This window comes from Mandrillus leucophaeus, unplaced genomic scaffold (assembly GCF_000951045.1).
Source record: "Mandrillus leucophaeus isolate KB7577 unplaced genomic scaffold, Mleu.le_1.0 Scaffold375, whole genome shotgun sequence".
NCBI lineage: Eukaryota > Metazoa > Chordata > Mammalia > Primates > Cercopithecidae > Mandrillus > Mandrillus leucophaeus.
In genome coordinates this window covers 1,754,743-1,779,776 of record NW_012103976.1, presented here as the reverse complement: position 1 = coordinate 1,779,776, position 25,034 = coordinate 1,754,743, and the positions used below count along the sequence as shown (strand labels likewise).

General features: G+C 38.9%; 1 protein-coding gene across 1 annotated transcript in view; it reads left to right on the top strand.

Annotated features, from left to right (window-relative positions):
• Positions 1-21,419, top strand: part of MRPS31 (mitochondrial ribosomal protein S31) — a 36,942-nt gene extending 15,523 nt beyond the window's left edge. Inside the window, 4 exon segments of the mRNA XM_011990251.1 lie at positions 1,322-1,401; positions 6,090-6,233; positions 21,121-21,176; positions 21,178-21,419. Coding sequence (XP_011845641.1) covers positions 1,322-1,401; positions 6,090-6,233; positions 21,121-21,176; positions 21,178-21,225 — 328 coding nt within the window. The 3' untranslated portion in view covers positions 21,226-21,419.
• The last annotated feature ends 3,615 nt before the right edge of the window (positions 21,420-25,034 follow it).

Sequence of the window (25,034 nt, the reverse complement as noted above, 5' to 3'; positions counted from 1 at the left end):
AGTACATTCCTCTTTTGAAATTCAATACTTTACCAAGGCATTCGCCCCCTGCTCTGACTTGCTTTAATCCACCATCCTGTTTACCAGACGTGTGGTTGAGGGGGAAGAATGCAAGGCACTGAAGAGAGTTCTGGAGCATAAAATCCTTTGTTTACAAATAACTTGGAACTACTAGATGGAAGATTTTATGATTTGAGATCACATTATTTAACGTTCATATGTTATTTGCATTTTTCCCAGTTATTTGTATTTAGTAGAGAGAAGTAATTTAGTTTATTAAAAACTAATAAACTAAATTACTTCTTGTTTTAGTTATTAAAAACGAGAATTCAAAATTATTTTTAAAACTAACCTTCCAGTTTATTTTATTATTTTTTATTTTTCTTTGAGATGGAGTCTCACTCTTACCGCCCAGCCTGGAGTGCAGTGGCACAATCTCGGCCCACTGCAACCTCTGCCTCCTGGGTTCAAGGGATTCTCCTGCCTTAGCCTCTCAACTAGCAGAGATTACAGGCACCTGCCATCACGCCTGGCTAATTTTTTTTGTATTTTTAGTAGAGACGGGGTTTCACCATATTGGCCACAAACTCCTGACCTCAGGTAATCCACCTGCCTCGGCCTCCGAAAGTGCTGGGATTACAGGCGTGAGCCACCTCACCTGGCCAACCCTCCAGTTTATAAACTGGATTTTAATCTGCCAGTAAATTTATTCAAGTAAATATGTGAATTGATGCATAAAGCAGTTGATTATCAAGTGTGTAAGAAAATGTTACCTATTAACTCTCTGATATTAATTTCAATAGTTAATTACAAATAGTCACGTAAAGAAAGTTAATAATTATTTTAAAATGCAGAATGATTGCTTTATGAAAGGGAATGTTGTGATTTACCAATGCAATCTTTTACAATTATAATTTTTAATTAAACATTGCAGTGTTTTCTGCCTTTAAAGACAAATGTTGACTTTAACAGCTTCTATTTTAGCATAGTTTTATAGTTTTTCACAACATGGAGTTTTTAAAACCTTAATATAAAAGCAAAAAAATAAAAATTATGGCAAATTAAGCTAATCTTTTCAATTAGGTATTTTGGAAATTAAATTGCTGTAACTGATTTGTTGTATATGAAGCAAAACTTCAAGTGCACATTTCTGTTTTCAGTTTATCGGTCCTAAAAATGTGGCAATTTAGCTAAGATTTTTGATGTGGGTCAGTGGAATTATTTTTAATTTCTACATACAATATTTCACTTAAGGTATTTTCTCATAATTTTTGTTGACAGTTTAAAATATATTCATTAAAATGTTGTTTTCTTTTTTTAGACTTAGGAAAAACATATTCTCGGGGAAAAGACTTCATATTTTTGACATGACAGCAGTTACTAAAGAAGCACCTGAAACAGGTTTGTTAAGAATAACACTCATAAAAAAAAAAAAAAAGAGTAACACTCTTTCTCCGGGGGAGAAACATTCCATCTTTCCAAGATGTCCTTAGTGTTCTAATGGTGTAATAGTTGGGTATTTTAATATTCCATTCTGTCATTGGTCTGGATCCTGCTTACGAATGTGGCAGTTGTTATAAGGAAAACTTGGGACCGTAACGTCCCCCCAAGCTGGGAAGGAGTTGAGAGACCAAAGTATAATTTGGGCAAGTCCAGCTTGGCAAATAGATGAGTTTACTAGAACTTACATACTGGACATTCCTGAGCAGCTCTAGAGTCACCCTGTCTCCCATTTCTAAGCTGCCTTTCAGCTAATGTTCTGGCTGTTTGCCTACTCTGTGTGTGCGATGACAGTGTTATCTGATATGTTCCCAGGTATGCCCAGGGATGTTTGGGTTCTCAGGGACACCTGCTTCTCAGCTAGGCACCATGGCCTTGGCTCCCTGCCCAGGCTTCAGGATCCAAGCAACATGCATAACGCTCTTAAGTAACCTGGTGGGGGACACATCACACTACAGTTGCCAACACTGCTAGTTTTGGTCAGGTTTCCCCCTTGAAATGTTGCATTCTTTGAGACAGTGGGAGGTAAAGTACTACCAATTACCAAATCCAGAGGTCCAGATTAGCTACTAATTTGGGTTAGAACATTAATAATCAGCTACCATTTACAGTGTATCTCTATGCTATTACATAAAGATATACTGGTTCCTGCCCTTAGGCAGCTTAGAAGAGGAGATAGTACAAAATAACTTCCTGAAGTGACTTAGTGATTGTTCTGGAGATGGGAAGAACATTCAAGGAATATATTTAACAGACCTATAGTGTTTTCTTTGGGTAAGAAATTTGCCATTTTAAGTCTAAAAGAGAAATAAGAGTGTCCTCTTGCTTGACATTACATTTAGTTTACTAGTAAAATAAATGAAGAAACTTAATACAGATGGTCTGTAGCATATAAGTGATGAGCATTTCTAAAGAAAAGAAGTTAGTTTTTTGGATCTTCGTAGAAATAATGTTGTATATGAACTTGGGAGGCTGAGACAACAGGATGGCTTGCGACTAGGAGTTCAAGACCAGCCTGGGCAACATATTGAGCCCGTTTCTCTAAAAAATAGAAAAAAATTATCCAAGCGTGGTGGTGCATGCCTATAATCCTAGTAACTTGGGAAGTTGAAGTGGCAGGATCACTGGAGCCCAGAATTCGAGGCTGCAGTGAGCTATGATTGTGCTATAACACTCCTTCCTAAGAATCAGAGTGAGACTGCATCTCGAAGGGGGGAAAAAAAAGAATGTTGTATATGATAGATAAGTTCCTAGGCAGGCCTCCAAGGGCTCATTTAATGTTTCTACAGCTACTTATATGAACTTTTTATTTTCCCTCTATTTAATAGACTATTAGGGGCTGGATCTCATTCATGTATACCTACTCATGTGGCTTACAGATAATAGGAACTAGTTATCTTAAATCTTAAATTCTTTTTTGAACAAACTGTACTGTAAAATATGTATCTATAGAGGAAAGAAGTTAATTCAGTGTTTGTTCATTTGAACTGAAGGTGAAGCTAAAAGAACAACCCCTTCTTGTATTACAAAAACTGCATTCTCTTGTGTATGATGAAAAGGAAGTGCAAAATGCATAGGGACAAGGAATCGCCTCTCCCCTGCTCAAATGGTTAAGCGTGCATCAGAAAGGAATTTGTTGGCAGGGCACAGTGGCTCACGCCTGTAATCCCAGCACTTTGGAAGGCCAAGGTGGGTGGATCACCTGAGGTCAGGAGTTCGATACCAGCCTGGCCAACATGGTGAAACCCCCTCTCTCTAAAAATACAAAAATTAGCTGGGCACGGTGGCAGGTGCCTGTAATCCCAGCTACTTGGGAGGTTGAGGCAGGAGAATCACTTGCACCCAGGAGGCGGAGGTTGCAGTGAGCCAAGATTGCCTGTCCAGCCTGTGTGACGAGCAAAATTCTGTCTCAAAAAGAAAAAAAAAAAGGAAGAAATTGGTTGTCAGGGCAGCTGTTATTGTCCAGCCAAGAGAGACGCTTGAAGATTCTTGAGATTCTTGAAGGAACCAGCTTACTTTTTAAAATGAAAAAATCTTATTTCTAAAACTGAAGTTAGTTGGCAAGGTAGCACCAAAGTTTTATGTATTTGATAAAACAGTATCAAATGATTATACTCTAGTGAGGACAATAGCACACAAATTTATGTAATAATTTACTTTAATGAAGGTACTGTGTGAATATGCTACACTTGCATGAGTCTAAAGAATGGTGTTTGTTCCCAATTAAATACAAGAATAGCAAAATGTGGAAACGTAAAATTTAGCAATTGTTCACTGTTGTTTTCCCACCACCTGAAATAATGCTGGAAATATAGTTGGCATTCAGTAATTTTTTTATTGACTGATTGAATGAGTTATTCTGTTCCATGATTCCCATGTCTTGTTCCCCACTAAGTTCTTACCACTGCTACAAAGGGTATAGTCGTAGGCCCTACTGGTTATCCTAGAGTCCACAGGCAGTATAGTTTAACAGAAAGAGTGTTGGTGTTGTGTAGAACTGGATTCCAATTCAGATTCTGCCGCACTAACCTTTCCCCACCTATAAAATGAGGGTTACTGCATACATCTCAAAGATTAAATGAGGTAATCTGAGAAAAGTGTCAGGCACAGTGCCTGGAACATAGTGCATATTTAATAAATGCTTACAAATATTAGCAAGTGTAAAAATATAGTGATGATCCTAATGATGATGGAAAAGACGTAGGTCAGTCAGTGACCACCAAGTAAAAGATAACTGAGACAATTAAGTTATTTTACTGGTGTGATTGCTCTGTAAATGTGGCTAGTGGAGGCTGACAACTGATTGTTTCCCAGTATTAGATGATCTAGGCCAAAATACTTAATATCTACACACGTTTCTGCACATAAAGACTTATAGAAATAGATTCAGAAGAAGGAAAATAGATAAAATAAGGCTTACCCAGGTAGAAGAGTAATTGAGCTATTTGTTGAAATGCTTTAGTGGGCTTGGCAAAAGTGGGTAAAGAGGTAAGCTGGAGGATAGATCATATGCAGTCTATGCCTCTAAACCGGAAATTGTGTTCCTAGGAATTTGTTCTGAGGGAATATTACAGATATGCACAGAATACAAGGACATTTGTCACTATAGTATTTAAAAGAGAAAATATATAAATGATCAAAATATTCAGTAGTAGGGGATTAATTGTGAAAAAAGTACATTACCAAACTATACAATCCTCATTTATTTTAAAAAGTGATATCACACAGAAAAAAATAAGAACGATAGAAGATATTGGTAAAAATAACTAAAGAATAAAAATATAGGAAAAAAGGTAGCCAAGGGATAGATACTGGTATTCATTTTCTTTTTACAACTTTATTAAGGTATAATTTGTGTGCAACAAACTGCATATATTTAAAGTATATAACTTGACTAATTTTAACAAATGTATACATCCATGAAAATATCAGTTATAATTCTGAACATTTTCATGAACCTACAAAGTTTCCTCGTGTCCTTTTGCAGTAAACGCAGACACACACACCCACACACAGTACGTAGGCAACCTTTGATCTGCTTTCTGTTACAATAGATTAGTTTGTATCTATTAGAACTGTACATAACTGAAATCACGTAGTATGTACTCCTTTGCATTTGGCTTCTTTGACTCAGCATAATGATTTGCGATTCATCCATATGCTGTTATATGTACTAGTAACGCATTTTTATTACTGAGTAGTATACAGTTGTGTGGATGTTTCACATTTTTGTACCTGTTCACCTGTTAGTGGACATTTGGGTTGTTTCCCAAATTACAACCCCCATTTGGCTATTACAGAGAAAGCTGCCATTAACTTTTGTGTACAAGTCTTTGTGTGGACATGTATTATCTCTTGGGTGAATATCCAGGGATGAAACTACTATGTTGAATAATAGATATATTTTTAACTTTTTAAGAAGCCATCAAACTGTTTTCTAAGGTGGTTGTACCATTTTATGTTCCTAGCAGCAGTAACTGGTGGGAATATGGCTCATTTTCAAAAGATGATCTGAAGTTTCAAAAGTAAATAAGTTATTGAAACATGTAATTTGATAGTGGTAATTAGCCAACATGATAATACGTTACTCATAGGGTTGGTTGTGAGAATTACATGCACTAATGCATAAAATAAATGCATTTAAGCACAGAGGAAGTAATCAGTATTCATTATCAGTTTTGTTATTCTGTTAATATAACTTCTTTGGTTGTTAACAGTAGTACATTTGTAACTAATTTTGATAGACTAAAGATAACAGGCTAGACTTTAAAAATCAAAGTCACATATTCTACAAAAAACATTCACATTCATAAAAATACCCTTAAACAAAACACAAATTTATTTTTTCTTTCCAGTAGAGGGGGCAGTGATTACCTGGCATTGTAAAACAAAAGCTAAGCTTGCCATTATTGTAGTTACAATTTTTAATATAATTTTTGCAGTTATCTCTCAGTAACTTTTTATTATATACTATTTAATTATGAGTGTCAGGGTCTGAAAAATACATGATCAATTCAAGATTGGTTGTAACTTTTTAAAAAAGACACTTACATTGACTTGTTCTTATTTAAAATGTCTTTGTTGTACAGACGCATCACCTTCACTGTGGGATGTGGAATTTGCTAAGCAGTTAGCCACAGTAGATGGACAACTCCTTCAGAATGGGTTTGAAGAGCTGATCCAGTGGACAAAAGAGGGGAAACTGTGGGAGTTCCCAATTAACAATGAAGCAGGTATATGTTAATTTCAGGGGGTTATAAAATGTATTGAGTTTATTTCTGCCAGATACTTACTTTTGGAGTGTAGATACATGAATTTTAAAACCTTTTGTGGATATCTTCATGGTGTACTAAAATAAATGTGACAAGGTTTTTTAAAAAAGTTGTTAGAATTTCACTTATTTTTAGATATTCGATAAGGAAAATGAAGAAGTAAAACTATATGGCAAAAATCCAGCATGAATTTCTATGACATAAAAGGACTGAGAACTACGAATGATACCAGTTTTCTAATTGCTACACAGGATATTACTTGGTGAATCTTCAAGAAATTACATAAGGCGTATGAGATTATACTTAAAATTTGGAGAACATTACAACTCTTAAAGTCTCACGCTGGTGTCCTTTAGTCATAAAACCATTGCATTAATGAGCTACAAGGAACTTGTATGAGCCACTCAAAGCAAAAACCTTAGTAGGCTTTGGAAGTCTTTGCCCACATAATACAGACGCTTTGAACTGGCAACAGAATATCATCTACTTTACTGGGTATTTTTTGGAGATGTTACCTCTTCCTAAAGCAAAAGAAAAACAGTATTACTATGCTATTTATTTTTCATGATACCCATGTTGTCATCAGTTAAACATTTTAATTGAGTTTATAGACGTATTTTGAATTGGAAAAGATTCATGGCTGGGCGCAGCTCACGCCTATATTCCCAGCACTTTGGGGAGGCTGAGGCCGGTGGATCACCTGAGATCAGGAGATCGAGATCAGCCTGACCACCATGGTGAAACCCCATCTCTACTAAAACTGCAAAATCAGCTGGGGGTAATGGCACATGCCTGTAATCCCAGCTACTCAGGAGATTGAGGCAGGAGAATTGTTTGAACCTGGGAGGCGGAGGTTGCAGTGAGCCAAGATTGTGCTATTGCACTCCAGCCTGGGCAACAAGAGTGAAACTTCATCTCAAAAAGCAAAAAAAAAGAGAAAAGATTCGTTTGCTTTTAGGCTAAGATTAGCTAGAAGTTGGAAAAGCCTAAATAAGTCTTAGGAAAATGTAGTCCGTATTTTAACTTTCATAATGTTATGGTATCATTGTAATATCTTAATTTTTGATAATCTTTTATTTGTTGGATTAATAGGTGGAATGGAAGCTTAAGTATCAGAGATATTTAGTCTTATATGTAAATAATTAACAAAGTGTTACTTTTTATAGGAAAACTTTAGAGACTTACAGATTCTTTTAGCAAATTCTTAATATTTTGTATATTCATATTGTTTTTGCTTTTTGAGACAGAATCTCTCTTTGTCGCCCAGACTGGAGTGCAGTGGCGCTATCTCAGCTCACTGCAACCTCCACCTCCCGGGTTCAAGCAGTTCTCATGCCTCAGCCTCCCGAGTAGCTGGGATTAGAGGCATGCACCACCACACCCAGCTAATTTTTGTATTTTTTAGTAGAGACAGGGTTTTGCAGTGTTAGCCAGGCTGGTCTCAAACTCCTGACCTCAGGTGATCTGCCCACCTTGGTCTCCCAAAGTGCTGGGATTACAGGCGTGAGCCACCGCACCTGGCCTGTATATTCATATTATACCTGCAATAATATAGAATACTGTGTTTCATGTATTACATAACCTGTGTGTTGCTTAAAGTATGGTTTCTGTGTTCTGAAAAGTATCAGGGTAAGGTAAAAACACCAACGCCTTTTTAGTTGTGCAAACCTGAGTACCAGCTCTGTCCATTTTAGCCATTTGCCTTTGAGGAAATTATTTAAGCTCCTGAGCCTCAGTATCCTCTTCTGTAAAATATTATCTGATTTAATGAAAGATTTGGTTTACTCTTACAACATGTTTAGATTTCATTATTTGAAGAAACTTGGGTGTTCCAAGTCCTCATGGTTAAAAACCTGATTTAAAAACCCAGTATTAGGCCGGGCACAGTGGCTCATGCCTGTAATCATAGCCACTTGGGAGGCTGAGGCAGGAGAATCACTTGAACCCAGGAGGTAGAGGTTGCAGTGAGCCAAGATTGTGCCGCGGTACTCCAGCCTGGGTGACAGAGCGAAACTCTGTCTCAAAAGAAAGAAAGAAAGAAAGAAAGAAAGAATTAAAAAAAACAGTATTGAGGTATAATAATGTGACTTTATTCAGGAGAGTCAGTGAAGCATAGTGGTTTTAGAAGGTCAAGATCCAGAGTAAGTTACAGACTTGATCTCCCCAAGCCTCACTTCCTTCATCTCTAAAATGATGGGAATAATAATAGGACTCATTATACAAGATTGGTGTGAGGAGTAAGTGAGGTTAAACAAGTAAAGCATCATCATCATCATCACCCCTGTTTCTACAGCAACAATATTGTGAGGGGGTTTGCTTCTGTAACTGTTTTCCATTGTATACTGTAACATTTTATTTTTCAAAATTTTACTTTATACTGGAACATTTTAAATCTTAAAATATTAATAAGGATAGTATGTATTATCTGGGAACCACCGAGTAGGGTGTTAGGAAAGCACGAACTCATAGTATATTGTCATCAGCAGTGAAACACTTAAGTGCATCAAAATGTGATCAAACTCCAACAGAATTTATCTTAAATTTGACCTGGTTTCTGAGAAAATTTAATTTCTAAAAAAGGAGAGAAACATGTTTTTTTTGGTCATGTTGGGGAGATAAATGTGACAACTATCCACATGACACTTCATACTATTGATATTTCAGGGCTGGAAAAGGAGGTGGTAGGTAACTCATTTTCAGCTCCTTAAGGCACTGTTATCTGAAGTAAAAACAGGAAAGGACTATGGAAACTCTCACTTTGATCACTGCCCTGGGTGCACACTTAGAAACTTGTACTTTGAGAAACTGGCGTTGTAACCTGACATCTCAACAATTCAATAACTTTCTTTTATATTTCTTATACTTAAATGTTGAAATGAATGAAATACCTTTCTTTCCCTACTAATAATTAGCTTTATGAAGATTTATTTGGATTCCTTTGTGGAAGGATGTTTTGTTTTGTTTTTAGTAGTGTTGGAACATAATCTTGAAAATGACAAAGTGGCATGTCATGTGTTTACAGTTTAGTTCGCAGTGTGGTGTTTTTCCATTATATAAAGAATTAAGGTTTGTTGTTTTGCCACTTAATGCATATAAATTATTTTTCCAATTGAGAATAGCTTTTTTTTCTGTTTCTGTTTTAAGAGCTTGTTAGTCCTTTGTGCTTTGCCTTCATGGAGATTTACAAGCGCTATTAGATGGAATTGTTCTCACTTAGACTTGGTACTAGTTTATATGTTGGATTGTTAATGATCCGTTTTTATTTTAGCCTCTACTTTGATTTTAACTAAATTTAATCACATTTATGCTTACCTAGTAACAGAGTGTTTCTAAGGCTAGTTTTTATGGGGGAGAGGGGATTTGTTGAGGGGATTGTTCTTTCATACAACATAAAAGCATGATCCATGAAAGAAGAAAGTGATAAGTTGAACTATATTAAAAATAAGACGTTTGCACTGTGAAAGACACTGTTAAAATATAAAAAGACAAGCCACACAGTAGGAGAAAATATTTGCAAAACACGTATCTGTGATAAAAGACAGGTATACAAAATACATTTTAAAAATTCTTGGCTGGGTACGGTGGCTCACACCTGTAATCCCAGAACTTTGGGAGGCCGAGGCAGGTGTATCACCTGAGGTCACGAGTTCAAGACCAGCCTGGCCAACATGGTGAAACCCTATCTCTACTAAAAATACAAAATTAGCCGGGTGTGGTGGCGCATGCCTGTAATTCCAGCTACTCGGGAGGCTGAAGCAGGAGAATCACTTGAAGCCGGGAGGCGGAGGCTGTGGTGAGCTGAGATTGCACCATTGTACTCCAGCCTGGGCAACAAGAGTGAAACTCCGTCTCAAATAAAATAAAATAAGATAAAAATAAAATAAAATAAAATGCAAAATATGGCCGGGTGCAGTGGCTCATGCCTGTAATCCCAGCACTTTAGGAGGCCGAGGTAGGTGGATCACTTGAGGTTAGGAGTTTGAGAACAGACTGGCCAACATGGTGAAACCCCATGTCCTCTAAAAATCTCCTCTAAAAATACAAAAGTTAGCCAGGCTTGGTGGTGCACGCCTGTAATCCGAACTACTCAGGAGGCTGAGGCATGAGAATCTCTTGAACTCAGGACAGGGAGGTTGCAGTGAGCTGCGATCTCGCCACTGCACTCCAGTCTAGGTAACAGAGCAAGACTCCATCTCAAAAATAAATAAATAAAAATAAAATGGGCTGGGTGCGGTGGCTCATGCCTGAAATCCCAGCACTTTGGGAGGCCGAGGTGGGCAGATCACCTCAGATAAGGAGTTTGAGACCAGCCTGGCCAAAATGGCGAAACCTGGCCTCTACTGAAAATGCAATAATTAGCCAGGCGTGATGGCGGGGCCTGTAATCCCAGCTACTTGGGAGGCTGAGGCATGCTAATTGCTTTGCTGTTGTGAACAGTGCTGCAATGAACATACATTGCTCGAACCTGGGAGGCGGAGATCGCACCACTGCACTCCAGCCTGGGTGACAGAGCACGACTCTATCAAAAATAAATGAATAAATAAATAAATAAATAAAAATAAAATGGCAAAATATCTGTTCACCTTACCAAAGAACATATAAGGATGGCATATGAAAACATCATATGAGCCAGGCATGGTGGCTCACGCCTGTAATCCCAGCACTTTAGGAGGCCAAGGCGGGCGGATCACGAGGTCAGGAGATCGAGACCATCCTGGCTAACACAGTGAAACCCTGTCTCTACTAAAAAATACAAAAAATTAGCCAGGCGTGGTGGGGGGCGCCTGCAGTCCTGAGGCAGGAGAACCGCGTGAACCCGGGAGGCGGAGCTTGCAGTGAGCTGAGATCACGCCCCTGCACTCCAGCCTGGGCGACAGAGTGAGACTCCGTCTCAAAAGAAAAGGAAACATCGTATGTTGTTAGGGAATTGTAAGTTATTTTTTTCAAATAGCTAAATCTTTAGCTATTTGATTTATGTCTCCTTTTTAATTTATGTCTCGTTTTTAAAACTCTCATTTATTTGTGTCTCTAATTTGTGTTTTCTTCCTATTTTTTTATTTCCAGCTTTTAGGTTCAGGGGTACACGTGCAAGTTTGTTACGTGGGTAAATGGAGTATCAGGGGGGTTTGTTGTACAGATAATTTTGTCACCCAAGTAATCAGCATAATACCTGAAAGGTGGTTTCCCAATCTTCATTCTCCTCCCACTCTCCACCCTCGAATAGGCCCCAGTGTCTGTTGTTCCCTTCTTTGTATCATATGTACTCAGTATTTAGCTTCCACTTATAAGTGAGGACATGCAGTATTTGGTTTTCTGTTTCTTCATTAATTCACTTAGGACAATGGCCCCCAGCTCCATCCATGTTGCAGCAAAGGCCATGACCTCATTATTTTTATAGCTGCATAGTATCCCATGGTGTGTATGTACCCCATTTTCTTTATCCAGTCCACCATTCATGGGCACCTAGGTTGATTCCATGTCTTTGCTATTGTGAATAGTGCTGCAGTGAACATACATATGCATGTGTCTTTATGAGAGAATAATGTATATTCCTTTGGGCATATTCCCAGTAATCGGATTGCTAAGTTGAATGGTAGTTCTGTTTTAAGTTCTTTGAGAAATCTCCAGACTGCTTTCCACAGTGGCTAAACTAATTTACATTCCCACCAACAGTGTATAAGCGTTCCCTTTCCTCTGCAACCTTACGAGCATCTGTTGTTTGCAACATTTTAATAGCCATTCAGACTGGTGTGAGATGGTATCTCGTTGGGTTTTGATTTGCATTGCCTGGATGATCCGTGATAATGAGCATTTTTCATATGTTTGCTGGCCATGTATATGTCTTCTTTTGAGAAGTGTCTGTTCATGTCCTTTGCCCATTTTTTAATAGGGTTGATTGTTTTTTGCTTCTTCAATTGTTTGAGTTCCTTATAGATTCTGGATATTAGACCTTTGTCGGATGCATGGTTTGCAGATATTTTCTGTCATTCTGTAGGTTTTCTGTTTATTGAATTTTTTTTTGCTGTGCAGAAGCTCTTTAATTAGGTCCCACTTCTCAATTTTTGTTTGTGTTACAGTTGCTTTTTTTTTTTTTTTTTGAGACAGAGTTTTCGCTCTTGTTGCCCAGGCTGGAGTGCATTGGCGCGATTCAGCTCACTGCAACCTCTGCTTCCTGGGTTCAAGTGATTCTCCTGCCTCAGCCTTCCAATTAGCTGGGGTTAGAGGCGTCTGCCACCATGCCCAGCTAATTCTTTCTGTATTTTAGTAGAGTCAGGGTTTCACCATGTTGGCCAGGCTGGTCTTGAACTCCTGACCTCAGGTGATCTGCCCGCCTCAGCTTCCCAAAGTGCTGTGATTACAGTAGTGAGTCACTGTGCCGGGTCTACAGTTGCTTTTTGACTTAGTCATGAAGTCCTTGCCTGGGCTGTTGTCTAGAATGGTATTTCCTAGGTCTTCTTGTAGGGTTTTTATACTTTTAGATTTCACATTTAAGCCTTTAATCCATCTTGAGTTGATTTTTGTATATGGTCAAAGGTGAGGGGTCCAGTTTCAGTCTTCTGCATATGGCTAGTCTAAGGCTAATTTTTGATATGCTTTCCTAGAGTAATTCTCAATTTAGAGACTTCAGTGGGCAAAGAAGGTCAGGATGAAAGTTAATCACACTTTGGTTTCTATTCTTTAGTTGGTTTAAACTTTTTCACTTCTTATGTGTCCTCTAGGGTATCTGGAATATGTGCTGTAATATGATCCAACAAGAACAGTGAGAAAAGTTCTAATTACCATAAAGCTCTAAAGAAGGGCTCTGTTATTTGGGCAAGTATAGTGTGGAGAAAATTAGGGGAAGTGTAAAGATTATTAGGTATGTGCTAACTGAAAGGTAGCAGGATCTGTTTGTTGTTTTAGATGAGATTATGGCCTGTGAACAGGAGCCTTAAAGTACTGACAGGAAAATAAATAATAGTTTTGATAATACATAGAGGTGGAAACAACAATTCAAAGTGAAAATGACTGAGTTTGGTTCAGTGCTCTACTATGGCCTTCTCAAAAATAATTGGTCATTGCTATTAACTGGAATTCACCCTTTATTTGTTGTATCATATTTTAAAAGTGTATTCAATATTTAAAGCAGAATTAGACATAATTAACCTGTCACCTTGATTGTGCATCATATAGGATTTCCTTATGTTTAATGTTTCACTGTCTCTTATGTTGTCTTTATTGTGCTACTTTGGTTTATTAAAAATATTTTAAATTACATAAATAATAATGAAAGTTTACTTGCAAAAAAGTCAAATCGTGTGAAAGAATATGTACTTTACCCCTCGGTTCTCTTCTTCTTTTCCTGAAATTACCATTGTCAATAGTTTGATATGTGTCCTCTCAATCAACATTAAATGGCAGTTACACATTTATCTGCTGGTTTTTTTGACTTATATGGGAACATACCGTACATATATAGTGTGTGTGTGTGTGTGTGTGTATTTTTTTTATTAGCAGTATGTCTTGAAAGCATTTCCTTGTCAGTACATATAGACCTTATTCATTTTATAGTTCTATATGTCCAGTTGTTATGAATGCAGACTATAATTTCTTTTGCCATTTTCCTTTTGAATGGTGGAGCTATAGTAAATCCTTTTACACATGTTCTTGTGTACATGTTTGAGTACTTTCAATTCAGAATAGGTATATTTTAAAAGGCAATAAATACTTACAAAGTCTCTTCTGAAATGATAGCCAGTCAACCAACTATGTAAAAATCCTATTTCTCCGCAACCTAATACTGGATATTGTTAATCTTTCAAATGTTCTGGATACAAAATGATATCACTGGTGTTTTTATTTGCATTTCCCTGATTGATAACCAGATTACACATCTTTTCATATGTTTATTGGCTATTTGTACTTCCTCTGTGACTTACGTTTTTATATCCTTTGACTGTTTCTGTTGGGCTCTTTGTTAATAGCATTTGTAGGAACTCAATATATTACGGACTTTAATTCTTAAACTCTTACATGTGTTGGAAATATGTTTCCCAGTTTGTCTCTTTGCCTTCTTTTAAAATAATTTGACTTTAAAAATCATAGTAAGCATTTAGTTTAATATAAAAGGTAATAATATAAAGCACAAGTCTTATAAAACAGTTCTTTTTATCATCTATTAGGCCTGTTCTCAGAGCCAACAGTTTTTAATCTTTTAGCTGTGTTTTATTTTTTATATTTCTAAGTTATATGCTTACTTCTATCTAGATGTCATCTAGTGTATGTATCTTCTCCTTTTGTTTCCAGTGTAGACATATTACAATTTTTTGTAAGACCTGAATTCATTGTTTACACTAATATGACTATGGACAGTTGTGTGGGGTGTTGTTTTGTTATCTGGGGTTTTTTGAGACAGGGTCTCACTCTGTCACCCAGGCTGGAGTGCAGTGATAGGATCATGGCTCACTGCAGCCTCGCATTCCTGGGCTCAAGTGATCCTCCCATCTCAGCCTTTCTAGTAAGGAGGACCACAGGCACACCACTATGCCTGGATAATTTTTTTTTTTCTAAAGATGAGGTCTCACTATGTTGCCCAGGCTGGCCTCAAACTCCTGGGCTGAAGTGATCCTCCTGCCTTGGCCTCCCAAAGTGCTGGGATTACAGGTGTGAGCCACTGTTCCCAGCCTGGAAAACCGTTTAATGGTAAGACAAAAAATGTACTATGTTTTTTTTCCTGTTCCCACCCAAAGTTAACAATCGCTTTATTTTTCTTTGTATTTGCTTTGTTTTTCCTTGAGTCTCTAGCTAGGTTTTTCTACATTTCATACAGCCTCTCAAATTCACATGCACAAAAATATTGGATTTCCTGTTAATTTTGGTTTTTGTCCATGGGTACCTGGAGCTCTTTGTCTGTAGCTGTCATCTATACCTAGGTCTTCTGGCACAGCTGTCTTCCTATCATTTTGCCCTCCTCCTGGGGCTCCTGTCTCTTCTATGTTGGATACCCTTTCTTTTTGGACCACATGTTTTCTTCTCTGTCTCATTTTGTTGAAGCGCATGCTTTGAGACACTTGATCTATAAAATGCCTTTCCTCTATCTTGGTGCTTTTTAAATTGTTTACTTGAGGATGAAATTAAAGATTGGAAATAGTTTTATTTCACAATAAACCTTTGCTCCATTGTCTTTCTTGCTCTGTCACCCAGGCTGGAGTGCAGTGGCGCGATCTTAGCTTACTACAACCTCCACCTCTCAGGTTCAAGTGATTCTCCTGCCTCAGCCTCCCGAGTAGCTGGGATTACAGACATGAGCCACTACTCCTGGCTTTTTTTTTTTTTTTTTTTTCTGAGAGATAGTTTCACTCTCTGTTGCCAGGCTGGAGTGCAGTGGTGCGTTCTTGGCTCACTGAAGTCTTGACCTCCCAGGCTCAGGTTATTTCCCACCTCAGCCTCCTGTACAGGCGCTCACCACCATGCCTGGCTAGTTTTTTATATTTTTATTAGGGACAGGGTTTCACTATGTTGCCCAGGCTGGTCTTGAACTGCTGGACTTAATAAGCAGTCCACTCGCCTCATCCTCCCAGAGTGCTGGGATTACAGCCATGATCCACGTGCCCGGCCACTCCACCGTCTTATGTTGTTGAGAATGCTTTTGCCATTTTTTCCATTCTTCTCCTAGATTCATTGTATGTGATCTCTTTTATTTATTTTTTGGGTAACTTTTAGCATCTTCTCTTCATAATAGTCATAAGTTTCAGGACGGTTATCCTTGGAAAGGGATTATATTTGTTTACAATCATTGTTCTAGACATTATTAGATAATTTTAATCCAGTAACTTTGTTTTTCAATTCTGGGTAAATTTTCTTGTTTTATTTGATAATTTCAGCCTCCCAATATTTTTCTTTTTCTCCTTTTGTTCTATGCTTTGGGGACATTCCTTAACTGTTATCTTGCAATCTCTCCATTGGATTTTTGTTTCTGATGCCATATTTTTAACTTCCAAATGTTTCATTGGGCTGGATGTGGTGGCTCACACCTGTAATCCCAGCACTTTGGGAGGCCGAAGCAGGCGGATCACCTGAGGTCAGGAGTTCGAGACCAGCCTGGCCAACATGACGAAAACCCATCTCTACTAAAAATACAAAAATTAGCTGGGCATGATGGTGAGTACCTGTAATCCCAGCTACTCAGGAGGCTGAGGCAGGAGAACCGCTTGAACCCAGGAGGCAGAGGTTGCAGTGAGCTGAGATCGCACCATTGTACTCCAGCCTGGGTAACAAGAGTGAAACTCCCTCTCAAAAAAAAAAAAAAAAAACTAAATGCATTGTTGTTCTTCTTTTTAGTATTAGATTTTTTTCCCCAAAAGTGTTGAGATTACAGGCATGAGCCACTGTGCCTGACCCAGTTTCATTCTCTTGAAGGCTCTGGGCTGTAAATGTCACACATCACTTCTGTTTAGGTTCTGCTGGTAATAATTTAAACATATGCCTGTGCCTAACCCAGAAGGGGCTGGGAAATGTAATGTTGCCGAACAGCCATGTACAGGTTTTTTTCTTTCTTTTAAGAGGTGTAGTGTCACCCTGTCACTCTTCTGGAGTGCAGCAGTGTGATCACAGCTTACTGCAGCCTCAAACTCCTAGACTCAAGTGATTGATCCTCCTGTCCCCAGCGTTCCAGGTACTAGGACTACAGGTGCGCACCACCACGCCTGGCTAATTTTTAAATGTTCTGTAGAGATGGGGTCTCACTTTGTTGCTCAGGCTGGTCTTAAACTCCTGACTTCAAGGTGTCCTCCTGCCTCGGCCTCCCAAAGTGCTGAGATGACAGACATGAGTCACCATCCCCTGCCCATGCACATGTTTAGTTCTTTTACCAAGATAAAAAGCCAGAATGGATTTGAAAGATAGGTATCCGTTCCTGCCAAGGTGTCTGTCACTTATGTTAGACACTTTCTTAAAATGTCTACTGTTCTTTGAATGTTTTTTTATACTTGAAAGGAAGCCGTGAAAAGCTGTTTGTTAGATGCGTGTGAATGGATGGGACTAGTTAACTGGTGGCTTCATTTGAGAGGAATTGGGAAGGAACCTCTTCATTTAAGGACTTTTGTAACTCCATATTTATAATTCTTCTCACTGAGTTTCTCCAATGAGAAATCTTCCAACCACTTGACTTGAGGCTATAGGCGTTGGCTGTGAGATAATTTAGAATGTTTAGAATGTCTTTAGCGAATAGAGATTTAATTTGTACATAGCTCTGTAGCCTTTTTCTATTTATCTTGAACTTATTTTTGTATATAATGTATGCTCTTTATTGCTCTTTTTTCCTTTGGGTGGGGGAAAAGGATTGGGGATGAGGGGAGTGTCTCACCATTCAGGATTCAGACTTTCACTTAATTCTGCTCTTATCAGTCCAACAACTTATATTCTCTTTCCATTTTAATTTCTCAAAAAGTAAACTGCTCATCTTCTTCAGGAGTGGAGGAGGATACGCCGCTAGAGGTGCATGTGGGAGATGGGACACTGGAAATCTAATTGTTCCCTAAACCCATTTTCAATTAATCTTCCTGGTTTTTGTTCCTTATCCCTACTCATAACTTCAGTGGTACCCGATTCCTCTGTTCTTGAAGTCTTTTTGAAGTGTTTTTGCTTCTTGTCTTCCTCTTTTACAGATAGTTTTGGTATCTTCTCCTCTGCTAAGTCAGTTACTAATGTGTACACTTTGCATCTTCTACAGTTTTACTGCCATCTCTTGTCTATTATTGTTTCTTTTTCTTTTCGTCTTTGTGCTTTTGTACTTTTTACTCTTTTTATGGCCATTTGGTAGGTGTCACAAGGGAGCAGAGATTTAAGCATGGGTTCAGTTTGCCACAGTTTACGTCCTTGCTGCTTATCTTTTGTGTGTGTGTGTGTGTGTGTGTGTGTGTGTGTGTGTGTGTGTGTGTATTTTGTTTTTTTGTTTTTGAGACAGTCTCTCAACACTGTCGCCCAGGGTGGAGTGCAGTCACGCAATCACAGCTCACTGCAGCCTTGACCTCTGGGCTTAGGTGATCCTCCCACCTCAGTCTCTTAAGTATGATAGCTGGGGTGGGGCACAGTGGCTCATATCTGTAATCCCAGCCGAGGGGGGGCGGGTCACGAGGGTCAGGAGTTTGAGACCAGCCTGGCCAACATGGTAAAACCCTGTCTCTACTAAAAATACGAAAAGTAACTGGACCTGGTGGTAGGTGCCTGTAATCCCAGCTACTCTGGAGGCTGAGGCAGGAGAATCGCTTGAAATCAGAAGGCGGAGGTTGCAGTGAGCAGAGATCTTGCCACTGTACTCCAGCCTGGGTGAAGAGGTGAAACTCTGTCTCAGAAAAAAAAAAAGTATGACAGCTGGGGTGACAGGCACATGCCACCATGCCTGGTTAATTTTTTTGTATTTTTGGCAGAGGTGGAGTTTCGTCAGGTTGCCCAGGCTAGTCTCGAGCTCCTGGGCTCAAGCAGTCTACCTGCCTTGGTCTCCCAAAGTGCTGGAATTACAGGCATGAGCCACTGTGGCTGACCTTGCTGCTTATCTTTAGTAAGATAATTTAGAATGTTTAGAATGTCTTTAGTGAATAGAGATTTAGTTTGTATATAGCTCTGGAGCCTTTTTCTATTTATCTAGAACTTATTTTTGTATATAGTATACCCACTTTATTGCTCTTTTTTTTCCTTTGCATTATATGTGCTAGTACCATTTGACTGTCATTCATTCATTGATTCATTCAGGAAGGATCTATTCATTCTGCCCTCCTGGAGCATTCTAAGTTAAAAAGACTGTTGATCTACGTTATCTTCTATTCATATAGCCAATCATACTTTTGAAAAAAATTAATGTTACCAAGATAACATTAACCATCCTTTTTACTTTCAATCTACCTATGTGGTGTGTAAGGTGAATTTCTTATGAACAACATATAATTGGTTTATGTTTTTATATCCACTGTGCCAATCTCTGTCTTAATTCATATACTTAGATTATTTACATTTAAAGTATTATTTTCTGTTCGTTTTCTCTATTTCTCGTTCCTCTGTCTTGTCTTTTTCTTTCTTTCTTTTTTCTTTTTTAGACAGAGTCTCACTTTCTTGTCCAGGCTGGAGTGCAGTGGCACAATCACGGCTCACTATAGCCTTGACCTCTCAGGCTCAAGGGATCCTCCCACCTCAGCCTCCCAAGTAGCTGGGATTACAGGCACATGCCATCACGCCTGGCTAATATTTTTGGTGTTTTTAGTGGAGGCAGGGTTTCACCATGTTGGCCAAGCTTGTCTTGAACTCCTGACCTCGAGTGAGCCGCCTGCCTTGGCCTCCTGAAGTGCTGGGATTATAGGCGTGAGCCACCACGTCTAGTCTTGCCACCACATTTTTAACATTTATGGCATGCTAGGCATTATAAATGAACTTTATATATAGTTTGTGTCTATTTGATCTTTACAAAAATGCCAGCAAGGTGCTGTTTTAGTTCTCAGTATTGTGCCTGAGGAATCTGCTGCTAAGAGAAGTTAATTAATTGGTCCAAAGTCACTGTTGTTAAATTGGTGGGCAAAGCTAGGTCTAACTCCAGGCCAGGCGCTGTGGCTCACGCCTGTAATCCCAGCATTTTGAGAGGCCGAGGCAGGCAGATAACTTGAGGTCAGGAGTTTGAGACCAACCTGGCCAACATGGTGAAACACTATCTCTACTAAAAATTAAAAAAAAAAAAAAAATTAGCTGGACATTGTGGCGGGCGCCTGTAATCCCAGCTACTGGGGAGGCTGAGGCAGGAGGATCACTTGAACCCAGGAGGTGGAGGTTGCAGTGAGCCGAGATTGTGCCACTACACTTCAGCCTGGGCAACAAGAGCGAAGCTCCATCTCAAAAGAAAAAAATAATCGTTAGAAATAATTCCTATCCTATTTATTTATTTATTTGTTTGTTTGTTTGTTTTTTGAGACAGAGTGTTACTCTGTTGTTCAGGCTGGAATGTAGTGGCTCAATCTTGGCTCCCTACAACCTTTGCCTCTCAGGTTCAAACAATTCTCATACCTCAGCCTCCCAAGTAGTTGGGATTACAGGCACATGCCATCACGCCTGGCTAATATTTTTGGTGTTTTTAGTGGAGGCAGGGTTTCACCATGTTGGCCAAGCTTGTCTTGAACTCCTGACCTCGAGTGAGCCGCCTGCCTTGGCCTCCTGAAGTGCTGGGATTATAGGCGTGAGCCACCACGTCTAGTCTTGCCACCACATTTTTAACATTTATGGCATGCTAGGCATTATAAATGAACTTTATATATAGTTTGTGTCTATTTGATCTTTACAAAAATGCCAGCAAGGTGCTGTTTTAGTTCTCAGTATTGTGCCTGAGGAATCTGCTGCTAAGAGAAGTTAATTAATTGGTCCAAAGTCACTGTTGTTAAATTGGTGGGCAAAGCTAGGTCTAACTCCAGGCCAGGCGCTGTGGCTCACGCCTGTAATCCCAGCATTTTGAGAGGCCGAGGCAGGCAGATAACTTGAGGTCAGGAGTTTGAGACCAACCTGGCCAACATGGTGAAACACTATCTCTACTAAAAATTAAAAAATTAGCTGGGCGTGGTGGTACATGCTTGTAGTCCCAGCTACTCGGGAGGCTGAGGCAGGAGAATCATATGAAACCCAGAAGGCAGAGGTTGCAGTGAGCTGAGATCACGCCACTCCACTTCATCCTGGGCAACAGAGCAAGACTACATCTCAAAAAAAAAATACAATCTAGGTTCTAACTCCAAAGTTCATGCCTTAAACCGTAATATTATATTACCTCATTAATATTATTTTTATGATGTAGGTTTTATATTTAAAATTATAATGTAATGTATTTTGTCTCATTTCCTAGGTTTTGATGATGATGGTTCAGAATTTCATGAACATATATTTCTGGAGAAACACCTGGAGAGCTTTCCAAAACAAGGACCAATTCGCCACTTCATGGAGCTGGTGACTTGTGGCCTTTCCAAAAACCCGTATCTTAGTGTTAAACAGAAGGTTGAGCACATAGAGTGGTTTAGAAATTACTTTAATGAAAAAAAGGACATTCTGCAAGAAAGTAACATACAGTTCAATTAAGACCATGGAAATTTTTATTTCAAACAATTAGAGATGGATATTACAACTAAATAAAATAATTTTACTAGAGTTTGTATATGTTATGTTGATTATTACATTTGATTTGGCTGGTATAAATGTTACATTGTTTTAAAAAATATGTTGGTAACCGAAAAATATTCTTGCATGGAGAAAAATCATCAGTATTCATAGGTTCAAAAGAATATCTGAGAATTAGCAATGCATTTAAGACAACTCCTCCTGACCTTTTTCTTTTCACTCAGTGACCGTACTTCTTTGAAATACAGTAGAATTACTGGATGATATCACAGTACTATGTTATAACAGTTGAGATGATTTATAGACAGATATGTATGTACATATTTTTATTTGTTTACATTTGTACATACTTATATTTTACACTATATTAACTACCCTCACCTAAGTCTGGGTCACTATAGAGAAATTAATCTTGTAGAAATAAAGGGCTTATTCTAATCCATTCCAGTACTTTAGGTCTTCATGCCAAAGTTAGAATTATTTCTTTTCCAGTATGCTGCTGAGCAGTGTGACTCAACTTTCATACAATTCAAAGGATTGAGGGCCGGGCACAGTGGCTCATGCGTATAATCCCAGCACTTTGAGAGGCTGAGGCAGGAAGATCACTTAAACCCACAAGTTTGAGACCAGCCTGGGCAACATAGGGAGAGGAGACCCTGTCTCTACAAAAAATTTAAAAATTAGCCAGGCGTGGTAGCATGCATCTGTAGTCACAGCTGTTCAGGGGCCTGAGGTGGGAGGATCCCCTGAGCCTAGGGTGTTAAGGCTTCAGTGAGCCTGATTGCACCACTGCAGTCTAGCCTGAGTGATAGAGCAAGACTCTGTCTCAAGAAACTGTTTTTTAAATTTAAAAATTTTTTTTTTTTTTTTTTTTTGAGGCAGAGTCATACTCTGTTACCCAGGCTGGAGTGTAGCAGTGTGATCTCGGCTCACTGCAACCTTCACCTCCAGGGTTCAAGCAATTTTCCTGCCTCAGCCTCCCAAGTAGCTGGTATTACAGGTGCCCACCACCACGCCTAGCTAATTTTTTTGTATTTTCAGTAGAGATGGGGTTTCACCATGTTGGCCAGGCTGGTTTTGAACTCCTGACCTCAAGTGATCTGCCTGCTCAAGTGCTAGGATTACAGATGTGAGCCACGGTGCCTGGCCTAAATTTTTTTTAAGGTTTAAGCATTCTAAAAAACCTCAAAACAAGATTTAGTTGACAGCAGTCCCAAGCTAATAGTGTTCCAGGTCAACAGGAACCATGTGAAGGAATCCACCATAACCACAGGCTTCAAATGACAAAGCACACAAGGAAGCAGAACCATGAATGTGTACCAAGAGAAACGAGAACAGATTCAGACTCATAAAGCCTCTGAATATTGGGCTTATCAGAGTCAGAATATAAAATATGTGTAAGATAGAATGAATACTGAGCAGGATGCTTTGAAAGTGACCAAGCAGATTTGAAAAACATTAAAATATTTGCCCTTCTCTTCCCAGTTCTTCCGAAAGTTGAGAAAAGCTGGGTTGAGAGGATGAAAAAAAAAAAATTAGTGGAGTTAAACAGTAGTAAAGAAGTATCCATATGCAGCAGAGAGAAGCAAAGAGGAAAGAAATAGGAAAGGGAAGTAAAAGAGTAACATTTGTACAATCATATTGCCAGTAGGAAAGAAAAGAGAAAATAGGTCAGAGGCTAACTCTAAATAGTTTTTTCTTTTTTTTTTTTTTATTGAGACGGAGTCTCGCTCTGTTGCCCAGGCTGGAGTGCAGTGGCACGATCTCAGCTCACTGCAACCTCCACCTCCCAGGTTCAAGCGATCCTCTTGCCTCAGCACCCCTAGTAGCTGGGATTACAGGCATGTGCCACCATACCTGGCTAATTTTTGTATTTTTTAGTAGAGATGGGGTTTTGCCATGTTGGCCAGGCTGGTCTTGAACTGACCTCAGGTGATCCACCAACCTCAGCCTCCCAAACTGCTAGGATTACAGGCGTGAGCCACTGCACCCAGCCTCTAAATAGTTAATGGGTGAGAATTTTTTACAATTCATGAAAGATATTAATTCACAGTTAATCAACAATCCCTTGGCCAGGTGTGGTGGCTCATGCCTGTAATCCCAGCGTTTTGGGAGGCAAAGGTGGGCAGATCACTTGAGGCCAGGAATTTGAGACCAGCCTGACCAACATGTTGCAACCTCATGTCTACTAAAAATATAAAAATTAGCCGAGCGTGGCGGTACATGCCTGTAATCCCAGCTACTTGGGAGGCTGAGGCATGAGAATTGCTTGAACCCAGGAGGCGGAGGTTGCAGTGAGCCAAGATCGCCCCACTGCACTCCAGCCTGGGTGACAGAGTGAGACTCTGTCTCAAAAAGAAAAGGAAAAAAACCCAACAATCTGTTGGTCATGTATAGAAACTGCTCCCAATACTTTTTTTTTCCAGTACATATGGGACACTGAAAATTTTTTATTTTATTTTTATTTGGGTGTTTAGTTTGTTTATATTTATCACAGTTATTGATATGTTTGGAATGTCTTTCAGAAATGAGGGCTAAATGCATTTGTCAAACAAAAACAGTTGGCTACCAGCAGACTCTCGTTAAAAGACTCCTAAAGTTGCACCTCAGGCAGAAGAGAAGTGATTTTAAATTTAAGGCCTGAGATGCAAGAAGAAATGGTGGATGAATAAAGTAGTGAATACGCTGCTGGCTCGCTCTCTTTCAGCAGCCTCCTCTGTCTCATTGTTCAGAGTGTAATGTCTTCTCTATAAACTCTCTGCTCTCTATTGCCCTTGAATAAGCTGTCTGCTATTAAGAAAAAAAAAAAAAGTAGTGAATATATATGTTAATTCTAAGCACTAATAAAACAGTCATACCGTATGGGATTAATTAAAATATATGACAGTAGGATATGTCCAAGTAGATTATTTAGTTAGTTAGTTAGTCAGTTTTTGAGACAGCTTCCGCTCTTTTTGCCCAGGCCAGAGTGCAGTGGTGTGATCTTGGCTCGCCACAACCTCTGCCTCCTGGGTTCAAACAAATCTGCCTCAGCCTCCCAAGTAGCTGGGATTACAGGCACACGCCACCACGCCTGGCTAATTTTTTGTTTTTAGTAGAGATGGGGTTTCACCATGTTGGCCAGGTTAATCATGAACTCCTGACCTCCAGTAATCCACCCACCTCCGCCTCCCAAAGTGCTGGGATTACAGGCGTGAGCCACTGCGCCTGGCCGGATTTTTGTAAATGTCAAGTGATAACACTATTTACTAGAGGTACATATAAAGCAAGAATACAGAAAGGTTGAAAGGAAAAAGGAAAAAATATACCAGACAAATGTTTAAAGAAAGCTGGTATAGCTATATTAATATCAGAAAAAAAACAGTCTGAAAAGACATTAGAGACTTAAAAAAATTCTATTTATCAGAACAATACAAAGTTGTATGTACCTAATAACATGGACTCAAAATATACAAGGCAAAAGCTGATAGAAATACAAATCTACTATTATGACGAAATATTTTAACGTAATAATTGATGAACTCAGCAAACAGAAGCTTTGCTATACCTAATTATCTTGACCTAATGGAAATTTTTAGATCATTACACAGTGATCTAAATAGCTGCAAATACATTTATTTCAAGCACATACATTTATAAATCAAT